We start from the raw sequence: 13,650 nt of genomic DNA, 5'->3' as shown, positions 1-13,650 counted from the left end.
CAGTTTCCAGAGGAAGAGGGACTTTATAAAGGCTTTGAATTGACCCATTTGGTGACGATAAAAAAAAAAAAAAATCAAATTCACAACTGTCTTACTGTATAAAAACTTTATATGTAGAAACAGTCAACACAAACATTAAAGTTGGTTTGTACAGATTGAAAATGAATTTGAGAACATAATATATTATATTAAAATATTAATAATAATAAGTGTCGGCTGCTGACTAATAACAAACACATATGCATTACATAATGCATTACATTACAAGTTTATGTAGGATATGTTAACGAAATAAATGAAGACAAGGCACATTTTGTAAAACAGATGTACAATAAGTGATCTCTGACGGATCCGTTAGCGTCATGTTTCCCGCCGGCGGCCGAACCACATGCTGACGGCGGACCGTCACCGGGCGACCCGATGAAGGAGCCGGGACAGTGTGCACATATCGCCGGGATTATAATCATCCGGTCTATAGTGAACGCTACACACTACCGCGTTTTTTTCAAAGCAGAAGCAGAAGTGAAGTCCCGTCTCTTACCCTGCACAAAACGCACACAGGCACGGAAGATCGCACCGTCCTTTTTCTTATTCGGAAACCTGTGGACTCGATGTCCTGACAGGCCATAATTCACAATCATTTACCACGACGATGATTAATTGAAATACAATAAGTACCGAAAACACACTGAATCATGACCGCTCCAACTGAATACAAACCTACTCCGCACTGAGCGAATGCAGGGCCGGCAAACGACTCCCTCTCGCGACGTAATATGACGCGATGGTGAAAAAAATAAAACGGTTTTTCAACACGGTCAAGGAAACTGTCACGTTTTCTATTAAATTTGTGCCCTTATGTCTTGCAAAAAAATTTTAATCTTGTATTTTCTTTTCATATGGTATTTTCATACAAGATTATATTAATAAAAAAATAAAAAATAAACCTGCAACATGGGCTTTAAGGTGTCCTTGTTACAGTATAATTATATATTTAAGTAAAGAGTAATACTAACTACATCGTTCGTTCGTTCGTTTATTTATTTATATAGCACCTTACAGACTACCACCGTAGTTCCAAAGTGCTGTACATTGCAATAAGACCAATAGGACAGGAAAAACAAGACATACAACATCCATGTACAAAAATACTAAAAAGCCAAAGAATACAGATAAGGTTTTAAACGGCCCTTAAAAACATTCAGATTCAAGGAGGATCTAACGTCCAGTGGTAGATTATTCCACAATCTAGGACCAGCAACGGTGAAAGCACCTTTCATTTTAAGACGCGCCCGGGGAATCGTTAAGAGAAACTTGTTTGCTGATCTTAGTCTTACACCTGTGCTATAGGGCTTGATGAGCTCAGCCAAGTATTCTGGCGCCATTCCATGTAGTGCTTTAAAAACATATATCAAGATCTTATACTGTATCCTAAATTGTATTGGAAGCCAACCTAACGCAGATAGAAGGGGGGTAACATGGTCTGTTTTCCCAGCATTCATCAACAGCCTTGCAGCAGCATTTTGTACAAGCTGCAAACGGGCAATGTGCGTTTGACAGGTCCCAACATAAAGTGCACTACAATAATCTAGGCGTGAAAAAATATACGCGTGGACAACTTTTTCCAGATCACTGGCTGAGAGAATTGGCTTCAGTTTTGCTATTGCTCTTAAATAAAAGAAGCAGTTGCGTACTACTGTCTTTATCTGTCGATCAAAAATTAAGGATGAATCAAAAATGACTCCCAAGTTCTTTACCTGATCCTGCAAATATCCCTTCCACGGGCCCAATTGATCAATTAACATTTGGCTACCAGCTGTGCGACCAAAAATGATAATTTCTGTTTTGCTTTCATTCAATTGGACGAGATTTTCAGCCATCCACAGCTTTACTTCCTCCAGACATTTAAGAAGAATGGCATTTGAATCCCTACCACCGGATCTCAAAGGCACATAGACTTGAGTGTCATCTGCATACAGATGGTAAGAGATGCCAAACTTCTTAAAAATCATTCCCAGCGGGAGCATATACAGTGAAAACAGTGTGGGACCTAAAATGGACCCTTGTGGGACCCCACAGCAAATGGGTGACGGTGCGGAGTAGTTATTACCAATCTTCACTAAAAAGGATCTACAATCCAAATAAGAGGCAAACCATTTTAGGACCATCCCCTGAATACCAATGAACTGCTTTAAACGAGTCAGAAGGATCCGGTGATCAATGGTGTCGAAAGCTGCTGACAAGTCCAATAAAATTAGTGCTGCATGATTACCTGCATCTGTAATTAAAAATAGATCATTAACAACCCTTAAAAGGGCTGATTCTGTACTATGACCACCCCTAAAGCCAGATTGAAATTTATCCAAGATATTATTATTTGTTAGGAAAGTAGATATTTGTTTAAGCACAACTTTTTCAAGTACCTTGGACAAGCCAGGCAATTTTGAAATCGGCCGATAGTTTTTTAGATCATAAGGATCCAGGTTTGTTTTTTTAAGATAGGGCTCAACAATAGCTTGCTTAAGGCAAAGCGGTACGATGCCATTCTGTAAACTACTATTAATAATAGATAAAATACTTGGGCTAACTATATCGACACCTTCCTTAAGAAAGGACAGTGCAACTGCATCAGAGGGACAAAACGATCGCTTTAAGTGAGGATCCAGCGTGTACATGTACTTAGGGTTAGGAATAGGGTTTTGGTGTACGGTTAGTTGCATGTAATTATGCATAATTTATAGTTATTACAACATCTGTAACAATGACAATGTAAAATAAAGTGTTACCAGATTTTCCAATAATTTAAGCATATATGAATAACGATGATGATCATATATTCATTTGATTAACTGTTCTAAACTGCTTTTCACAACAAAAATGTGTTATCTCATAACACTCTATACCAACAGATACCTCCCCCTGATCCTGCTGGCAAGCTCACCTTATACAAATACTCAGTGTCATTGTATTTGTAACGGTCACCAGCTGGAGTGCCCTTGAGAGCCACCAGAGGGCACTCCACATAAGACTATTATCACTCACAAACTACATTTCCCATAACTCACTGCTCGGACTCATCATCACTTATCACTGATCACATTCACCTGTACCTCATTCACTGATTGCATTCACCTGTGTCACATCATCCTGTTAGTCTCAGTCTATTTATACCATGTTTATTCAGTCACTCACCGCAAAGTCTTGTTAAGTGTTACACTGCATTTCTGAGCGTTTCCCTGGTTTTCTTGTTTCTTGGTTTTTGATATCTTGCCCTGTTCCCTGGATTACTCTCTTGCCTCTGGTCCCTGCCTGCCTGCCTGCCTGCCTGCCTGCCTGCCTGCCTGCCTGCCTGCCTGCCTGCCTGCCTGCCTGCCTGCCTGCCTGCCTGCCTGCCTGCCTGCCTGCCTGCCTGCCTGCCTTCCTGCCTTGTTTCTTTCTTTGTTTTGACTGCCTGCCTGTGTATGACCCTAGCCTGTACATTGGATTACGCCTCTGGATTTCCCCAGCCAATAAAGCTGCATTTGGATCTAACCTTCGTGTCTCAGAGCAGATCGTGACAGAAGACTTCGCCACACCCAGATCCAGCAGCTATGACCTCCAGAAATCCAGCAGTACGGATCTCGCCTGATCTTCCCAGCATGAGCCGGGAGTTCGCTGGACAGATCGCGGCCTTGGCCCTGGATAGCCTCGATCTGTTCCAGTACACCTGGGGGTTTGTTCCTCTCGCTACCTCTTGCTCTCTGGGTGACGAGGCTATTAAGTTGTGTTACCGGCGGGGGGCTAAGGAGGTCGACCCGAGGGAGCTCCCTGATCTCTCCGGTCTGGATTGGAGAGAGGCACTCTCCAGATGTCTGGAGAGCTTCCTTCCGTGGCACGCCATGTCACCGTCTGCACTTCACGCCAGTCCAGCCGAGCCCGCACTTCACGCCAGTCCAGCCGAGCCCGCACTTCACGCCAGTCCAGCCGAGCCCGCACTTCACGCCAAATCTGCCGAAGCCAAGGCAGTATGCGTCATGCCCGCCGCCCCTGAGACTGAGAGCGTCATGCCCGCCGCACCTGAGACAGCAAGCGACATGCCCGCCAAGCTAGAGCCCTCTTCACCGCTGGTCCCGTCCAGCACAGAGCCCTCTTCACCGCTGGTCCCGTCCAGCACAGAGCCCTCTTCACCGCTGGTCCCGTCCAGCACAGAGCCCTCTTCACCGCTGGTCCCGTCCAGCACAGAGCCCTCTTCACCGCTGGTCCCGTCCAGCACAGAGCCCTCTTCACCGCTGGTCCCGTCCAGCACAGAGCCTTCACCGCTGGTCCCGTCCAGCTCATGTTGTGGCCAATTCTCTATCTTTGGTTCAGGTCTTCAATGTCTGAAGAAATCTTTCAGAGTCGAAGTTTCAGGTCCCAGAAGAATAAACTTTATTGTACAAACAACAAAGTGAGACGCCGGCTGGCCATCCGGACATCTAATTTTACAATGGTTTTCTCTCAGATCTTATACCTTTTTTCTCATCCCTTGGTGTCCAATTTCCTCACTTGGTGTCCAATTAGCGTTAACATAGTTATCTTTTTCTCTTTGCTCCTCCTCGTCACGTCGCCACGATTAGAAACGCCTGCATTAATGTCCAATTTCTATTGGTGGCCATACTGGCGCATGCGCTTTTTTAAATATGATTTCATATATGGTTTTTTGGGTACTTTTCCACTCTTGTCCTTAGACTACCTTTCACCCAGTTTTTATCCTGTCCTCACACAACCTTTTCCTCATAAACACTTTTTGACAGGTTCAGTGTTTCCCATCATTTTGTCCCCTGTTGACCTGTTCTCTCTGTTTCCCATGATTTTAGGCCTTCGTTTCCCATGCTTTTGGGCCTCCCATATTCTAGGCCTAGTTTCCCTAATATTCATATCATGCATTTGAATTGGACTCATGTATGAGACAGATGAGACAAAGGAAAATTCTCCAACACATCCCCCCTTTGGGACTAATTCTAGTCCCACCTTCAACTATTACTTCCCAGAATGTATCTTCATGAGTAGGGTACTTCTCTTCCATTACCTATCCAATATGGTCAATATAGACCATCCATCTTTTATCAACAGACCCCCATCACAAAGGTACACTCTGGAGGAAAAATGAGACCAAACATCTCCACCCCTACTTGGCTAGAGTGGAGTAAAAGATCTCACCTTCCTATCAAATCATAATTTTAAAGGATGTGTTATTTCAAACATCATGCTTTCAATACTCTCAATACATCTTGTTGTATAAACTTGGAGTTTAGTCTCTATCCATCGGTGCCAGAGGTACTGCGGTGCCAGAGGTACTGCACAGGCGCTTCCGGTGGCCTGGAGTGCTCTCTGGGTTGCTCCATCGTTGCCAGAGGTGCCCCAGTCTCACCTAGGGCGCTATCTGGTGTTGGAGCAGACAGCGGGTTTTTAAACCACCAGTTGAGTCAGCTCTTGTTTCTTCAACAGTCGATGACTGCTTTTGCAAATAATTCCTCTTTTGCACTATAACTATATACATGTTCCAATCTCAAAATATAAAAAGTGAATAAAGTGATTATTAGTAATAAAAACATTCTTATCTTTTCCCTTTATGTCTGGTTGCATTACCTCGTACCACGGGCAATGACCTGCTTTAGACCTTCTATCGTCCCCTCTCATGCACAGATTATATAAGTTAGCAGCTAATGTGATTATATGTAAACACATTTTCAGTAGGATTATGGTAAAATATTTCCGAAAGATTATATGAGTAAATATTCTCAGGAAAAGGGCCCTTATGAAAAGAACAAAGAAATACAGAAAACCCCTCTAACTAACTTCCTACTCTACCCATTATCTAATTAGTCTATCTATTTTACCCCAAAATAAAATACACAGTGGGGCTACCTCCCTCTCTTACCAAAAACAAAGTCAAGAATGTATTAAAAGTAATAAAGTGCCCTTTTCCATTCATCCAGACCCTTTTAAGAAGTCATCCAGCTCATCCATGCCTGGGCCAATGGAATGCACTCTTGAGTTGTAGCATCCAGTGTCCATTCCCAATGGTCCTACCACCACATTGATCATCTGCTTGGCAGCTGCGTTGGCTAGCATGGATCTGAGGAAAGGCACAACACAACAGAACAACAAAAGAAAAACAACAACACCCACGGCTATTATTATGCCCACCTTAATGAACCATTCTTTCCATCATCCAAACCCAGAATCAAACCAGTTTCCCAAATCTCTGTCTCTCCCCGCATTTTCAGCGATCTCTTGTCTCAGTTCCTTCAGCTTCTTCATGGCCTTAGTAAAAGCTCAATCAGATGCTGTATTATTTGGAATAAAGGTTCAACAGTCAATTCCCAACATCACACATACCCCTCCTTTTTCTGCCAGTAGCCAATTCAGAGCTTGTCTGTTCTGCCATGTCATTTTGCTGGTGTATTTTAGCTGATGGCCTAAGGCATCCATTGCTTGACCTTAGTCTTAATTGTTCTGTTGATTGTCAGAGCTAATCTGAACTAGTATGCCAAATCTTGGGATGACTCCTTTGGTTAAAATTTTTATCAGTTTCTGCTTCTTGGTCTGCTGAGGGTTCTGCTTCAACCCATATGCTAAATCTATCAATGAAAACTGTATCTGTATCTTTTTCCTCTTACTGATTTTATCATGTCCACATAATGCATCACTAGATGTTTGAAGGGTCCTTCTGGAACTGAGATAGAGCCTATTGGAGTTGCTGTTCCTTTTCTGACATTATTTTGTGAATCTTTGTCTTTTTTATTTTTCTAATTAAATTTTTCTAATAATCACCCCCCCTTGTGCAATGGTCAAAACCATGCGCATCTGAAATTAAAATAGTAAAAAGGGTTGCTAGTGTAATTATTTGTCTTTTAATACCTCATTTGTCCAATAGTCTGAAGTTGAGGGTTTTGCTTATGCCTTCTTGACTAATGATATAGACTTAATTTTATATTAAATTATCTATTAAATTCCAAGGTGCGAATACAACCAATTGTAAATTAGTAACACAACTCTGATGACTAAGGCTACTGAATGTAGGCAATGTGTCATTCCCCATGTGAAAGTGTCTAAATGTTTTGAATAACACAGCTGGTCGATATCAGTTGTCATTTGAATGTGTTAACCACTGCTGTCATAAAACCCACATTTTTCAATATCTAATAGATAAAAATTTCTGGTAGGTCTGGACATGCTGTCATTTGAAAGAACCATTATCAATTTATCTTATCTGATTTGTCATGCATCTGTTAATTTAATTTCTCTTCATAATCTTTTCTTCTGTTGCTTATGAGATGCTCTTTTAAATGACTGGAGATTTTAGCATAATCTCGAATTCATAACCAACAATATCAACATCCTGAAATCCCTGGTAATGACAGCACTTGTGACATCACGTGTTTGTAATTTGTGTAGTCACTATTTTTATTTCTAAACCTAAAAAATTTAACTATTGACCAAGATGGAGTGACCAGCACCATAGCTTTATCATCCATATGTTTTGTTGTTGAACATATTATGTCCTCTTTTTTTCCTGATAGAGAGCACATTATCACTCAAGCTTATATCAGCTCTGTCTTGAAAGCAGAGCCCAAAAGCTCTATGTTCAATGGACAACATCATCAATTATCTAATTATGCATTTACCCCTAATTGGTTAATGCAGTAGTCCCAAACTATGCTAAGTCCAGCGTCAGTTGTAGTTTATTATTGAGTCATGCAAACACTTCCCCTCCCAATTATTATTATTTTTTTTATTTTTTTAATGCTTACAGCTGGACTAATGTCTATTGAAAGAAAGCAAATAGAGAGTGTCAGCTTCACAGAATATAGAGAACTGGTGTTGGACCAGTGAATAATCAAAATACAATTTTTATGGCCTATCAATAAAATTTGAAGCGGTCTCCTGAGTGATCATTGAAAACGCATCACCTGTGCCCACTTAGTAAAGGATGGAGTCCTTCTGCTTGGACCAGCGATCAGTTGAACTGGTTGGGCTGCTGTCTGAGTGTTTCCCTCCTCATCCAATGCACTTGTCTGTCAGTCTTTGTTGGCATTCAAGGGTCTGGTGTCATGTTGAGACATAGTGGTTTGACTCTGGATGCTGTTGTCTCTCTGCCTCTCCTCAGTCTGGCTTTTGGCCAAGCCACGGAGGAGGCAATTTTGCATGATGGCAGGATGTTTTTCTTGGTTGTTTCTGCATCAACACAGTCTTTGTCCATACCAGCCCCTCAGAAGTTTCAGCTTCCTCTTCCAGAGGGGATGAAGGCCCACCAACCGAACGCCTCTTCTTTTCTCTGCAGCCATATCCTTATGTTTCTCGCTCTCACTTGTTGCCCAGTCCAGTTGCTGTTGGTTATGTTGAGGGAGCCGTCCCAAAAGCTGTCTGGTGTCATCTGGAAATTGAACACTCAGAGATCCGTGTTAATCAAATTCATCCTTTATAAATTCTGCAACCATCTCTTTCAATTGTCCCTGAATTTCAGAAGTATCATCTGGTTGATAACAGCAGTTTGCCCATGCAATTTTAATAAAGCAAGTTCTTCTTTGCAGAAAAGAGCAAGCATTTTTCTTCTTTGCAGTACGCAGAAAATAGCAGCCTTTCAGTCTAAATTGCCTTATTTTCAGTCACATATATAGTATTTTTATCACTCGTTATATCGATCTCTACTCTCTCAAGCATTTTAGGATTAAATCAATGAGTCTCATTACTGTGAAATGTGTATAATATAGTATGGCTGTTAAAAATGTCTGTTTAGCTTGGTCACCCAATCCTGCTCATTCAACACAATGCACAAGTTATTTTAAGTTAACTCAATCCAAAGATCTCACTTTCTGCAATGGCTCAAATTTAAAACTGTCTCAGGGACAACAAGATGCAAACATCATAGGCTACGTCTTTATATAACCGGTCAGTCATACCCACATCTAGCATGTCTCTCTCTCTATGTATATTTTATCTCTAAATGTCAGATATTTCTATAAACCTTTTTATCAATTATTTGATTTTCCCCTGGGAACTACACAAACCACTTATACTAAGGAGAAAACTCCAGTGTTTTTGATGGTCACCAGTTTGCGCAATCCTCCATATCAATCCCTGTTAGGCCTGCTTATTAATTTAATTCCCCCATAGACCGATCAACTAACATTTAAAGGTAGGGTAGGTAATCCTGTTCAGAAACACTTTTTTTTATACTGGGTGAAATGGTCCTTCCATCCTGATAGTAGTCAATACATTATGTGTTTAGAAAAAGGAATGAAAAAAATCAGACCTCTGTAGCAGCTGCAGGACAGTAAAAACTCTGACCAATCACTGCCATTCGGTGCGAATGTAAAGAACCAATCAGATGCCTTCATGTCTCGTGCCCGCCCCGAGCCCCACTGCGCGCGCTGCCCGGCGTGCACTCATCACATGTCACCGTTCCCGGAAATATTCAGCTCAAAGCACCTGCATATGCAGTCAGCGAAGGCAAACAAGGCAAAAACTACTTCCTCGGACCCTGCCCGCACTCTTGAACAACCTCCTCTGCTTCGCCCTCAACCCCGGACCTGTCCTCGAACCGACGATGCGGTACTTTTCTCCGGACTCGGAGTGTACGTTAGTCTTCATTAGAGTCAACAATGTTTTCATCATGGAAACTCTTACATGCAAAACACCGTATATGTTATGAATCTTACACGAAATTCATCTTCATCACACTGTAACTGATGGTAATGGAAAAACGTGTATCAATGCAACCTGTTTTTAGTTTTGCCTTATAAATATAGCTCGTTACCGAATGAAACTTTACCATTATCGATATGCTAGCTTGATAGTGAGTACTAAAAGAAATCTTATTTGTTTATATTCATAGTGATAAAGTTAGGTATTTTATTACATGTGATTCTGACATGATGTCACTGTATGTACTGCGCTCCTTCCTCTCCACTCGTCTCAGGTAATAAATGCGTCTTGTTCCAGCCTGAGCGTTTGGCGTCGCGCGTTCATGTGTTTTGGGGGCGTGGCTTTGGAAGGAGCTCAGAAGGGAGGGGGTGGAGTGAATGGAAATAATGAGCTGTGTTTATTGCAGATTAAAAGGTCTACAGTCACTCGATTTTTATATTTTCTTTTTCAGAGTACTTACATTTTAATTATGTATTGGTATATAAAGACAGTTTAAACAAATTTGGAATGTTTTTTTTTTAGAAAAATGATTACCTACCCTACCTTTAAGCAATTTTTATATTTTCTTTCAGGTTAATTTCTTATCAATTATTTTATTCGTGTTTTCTTGGTATTTATGAAATTAGTCTACTTTTAATTCTGACTGGATTAGCAGATTTCACCAATCTTACTTGATCTCTTAGTAAACGGTTTTTGAATACCTTTTCATTTATTTATTTATTTTTTACGAATGTTTCAGTATCTCTGCACATAGCCACATCTAATGTTCCCTCAGCTGGTCATTTTGTTTTTAGGCTTCTTTCCCCATTTTTGGAGGGTTGTCCTATAGTATCTCTGCAAAATTAATATTTTGATCTTGATATCTCTACAGGTATTGGTGCCATTATAATCTTAATTATTATCGGTGTGTTTCACTCATTCTTAGTGTATCCTACTAACCCCAGCTTGCATCTATTCTTAACTAGTTTTCAGCAAGATGGTCAGACATTTATTAGGATATCTGATAGTCTTTCTCAGGTATTTCAAAAATGCAGTTCCTCTATTACAGGTCCACTGGTGGGGACGACAGTTACAAATAAAATCTCTCAATGTGTTGTTCAAAGTGTACACCAATGTATTGAAAATGGTTACTCACTTTCTGGTTTATATGCTAGTCAGAACTAGGAAAGGTGAACTCTTTCTCTCTGTCTCCCTCCTTTCCTTCCTCACACACACACATGCAGTCTCACTTTCTTCTTGCAGCCCCTCCTCTCTCTGTCAGAGGCAGCCCCTCCTTTCTGCCTCTCTTTCTCATATTACAGTAGTTCCTGCCTTTGTCCTTCCTCATTTATAAATTCCTTTTCCAACCAAAAATGATTTCTTATGCCTTTTGTTAATTCTAGTGTCTGTCTTAATTTTTCCTCTTCTCGCTGCCTTCTATCCCATCGTCTATATCTATCTTTTTCACTGTCAGTAATTCCGTTCCACATTTATTCTCACTTAACTTTAAGACTTCTTGAAGAGAAAGAAAAACTTTATCAGTTGTCAATATTTCCTTATTCCCCTCTACCTTCTGTGGTTCTTCACTTCACATACAATTGTGCTTATTTTATTTCACTCTTCATTCATACACCCGGGATTTCAATCACACACTTTCATTCATTCTTTTGATATCTTTTTGTTATAAATGCATAAACAATGCTTGTTTGCTCAGTTCTTACTTAGCAAAGGCTGTGTTTCTCTGTCTGGATCACACCACCTGCAGTCTGGCAAATGACCAAACAATCGACAAGGCCAGCTTCTTGGAATATTTTTTGTTCTTTGATACTTATATCTTTGTATTCTTTTTTCACTCGTTTGTTTGTCACCATCCATCCAATTTGAATAGCTTTTATCCTTGTATTGGTTTCTTAATCAAATCCTCTGCTTAGTCTCTGCTAAATTTGATTTTCACTTGCAGCTCAGCAAACTATAAATTTTATTGACTAGTTAGGTACCTTTTTGGCAACAAGCCCAAAATAATCTGGTCACACGCCCAGACCTGGCAGTATGCCTGGACCGGACAGCTTGGCCATACGCCCGGACCGGACAACTGTTACCCCCTCCTCTCTACTCCTTAAGATTCTTCTCTGACTTAATATAATGATAATTTTATATCTTCCATTCAATTTTATTTCAGATCACTTATTTCAGCTTGTTCTTTTTCTTCAATAAAACTCATTAGCAATTCTTACTTAAAACAATGTTCTTTTTACATATACATATATTTAATACTCATTCAGTTTTAGTTCAAAACACTTATTTCAGCTTGTTTCTCTCTTTAAATTTTTTTAATTTTTTTATAATAAAAACTTATTAGCAATTCTTCCTTGAAACAATGCTCTTTTTACATATACATATGTTTAATACTCTTTCTTTTGCGCTCTCTCTCTGCACTTCTCTTTGCAGTACTGATAGCGCTCTAAAAATAATCTTAACGCGCCCGGACCGGACAGCTGGCAATGCGCCCGGACCGGACAAACGGCACCCCTTCTCTCTCTACTTTTCTCTCTGCACTTCTGCAGATCTTTCCTCCTAAAAACAAACAAACAAATAGTGTGCTTTTGCACCTTTTGACACACTTAATTCTCACTTCTTGCGTTTAAGATAAACAAACAGACATGTGACGCAATCTCCACGTCACTGTAGAATCAGAATCAGAATCAGAATCAGAAAGAGCTTTATTGCCAAGTGTGCTTGCACCCACAAGGAATTTTTATTGGTACTGAAGCTTCCAGTGCACATATACAAATACAAATACAACAAGAAACATAGTAATACAAATTCTAAGCATAAAATATATTTAAAAAAATAAATAAATAAAAATAGTATAAAAAGTAAAAAAAGGGGTCACAGTTGGGTTTAGTCTGAATAAACATTTACAGATTATGAACATATTTACAGTATTTTGAGAAGTATGAATAATATAAATATAAATATCACCTGAGTTAGAGAATATTACACTAGACAGTGGGAGTCTAGTGCATGTTACAGATTATGAACATATTTACAGTATTTTGAGTAGTATGAATAATATAAATATAAATATAAATATCACCTGAGTTAAGAGAATATTGCACTAGACAGTGGGAGTATTGCACTTACAGGCATATGCATTGGGGGGCATGTTAAGTGTTCAGAAGGGAAATGGCCTGTGGAAAGAAACTGTTCCTGTGCCTGGATGTTCTTGTGGCCAGTGATCTGTGTCGCCGTCCTGACGGTAACAGTTCAAACAGGGGGTGTCCAGGGTGAGTGGAGTCTGTGATGATTTTACCTGCTCTCTTCCTCACTCTGGAAGAGTACAGGTCCTGGAGGGTTGGCAAGGGGGCACCAATAATCCTCTCTGCTGTCCGGACTGTCCGTTGTAGTCTCCTGATGTCCGATTTGGTAGCTGAACCAAACCAGACAGTGATGGAAGTGCTTAAAACAGACTCAATGACGGCTGAGTAGAACTGGATCAGCAGCTCCTGTGGCAGATTGAACTTCTTCAGCTGGCGAAGGAAGTACAGTCTCTGCTGGGCCTTTTTCACAATAGAGTCAATGTGATTTGCCCACTTCAGGTCCTGAGAGATGGTAGAGCCCAGGAACCTGAATGACTCCACTGCTTCCACAGTGCTGTTCATGATGGTGAGAGGGGGGAGTGCTGGGGATTTTCTCCTGAAATCCACAATCATCTCCACTGTTTTGAGCGTGTTCAGCTCAAGGTTGTTATAGCTGCACCAGACAGCCAGCTGTTCAACCCCCAGTCTGTAAGCAGACTCGTCACCATTTTGGATGAGACCGATGACGGTGGTGTCGTCTGCAAATTTCAGGAGCTTGACAGAGGGGTCTTTAGAAGTGCAGTCATTAGTGTACAGGGAGAAGAGCAGTGGGGAGAGAACGCACCCTTGGGGGGCGCCAGTGCTGATGGTGAGGGTCCTGGATGTGAGCTTCCCCAGTCTCACTCGCTGCTGCCGGTCTGTC

The 13,650-nt window shown here is 40.8% G+C and overlaps 1 protein-coding gene across 2 annotated transcripts in view; it reads left to right on the top strand.

Annotated features, from left to right (window-relative positions):
- The first annotated feature begins 2,977 nt into the window (after positions 1-2,977).
- LOC309499429 (uncharacterized protein) overlaps positions 2,978-13,650 on the top strand; it is a 211,653-nt gene continuing 200,980 nt past the window's right edge. For both annotated transcript variants that reach the window (XM_082170681.1, XM_082170680.1), the window contains exon 1: positions 2,978-4,317. In XM_082170681.1, coding sequence (XP_082026807.1) covers positions 3,591-4,317 — 727 coding nt within the window. In that variant the 5' untranslated portion in view covers positions 2,978-3,590. The remainder of the gene's footprint in view (positions 4,318-13,650) is intronic.

Source organism: Leuciscus leuciscus (assembly GCF_965113295.1).
Source record: "Leuciscus leuciscus genome assembly, chromosome: 5".
NCBI lineage: Eukaryota > Metazoa > Chordata > Actinopteri > Cypriniformes > Leuciscidae > Leuciscus > Leuciscus leuciscus.
Note: the sequence above shows the minus strand (reverse complement) of the source record. Positions and strands in the feature narration are given on the sequence as shown.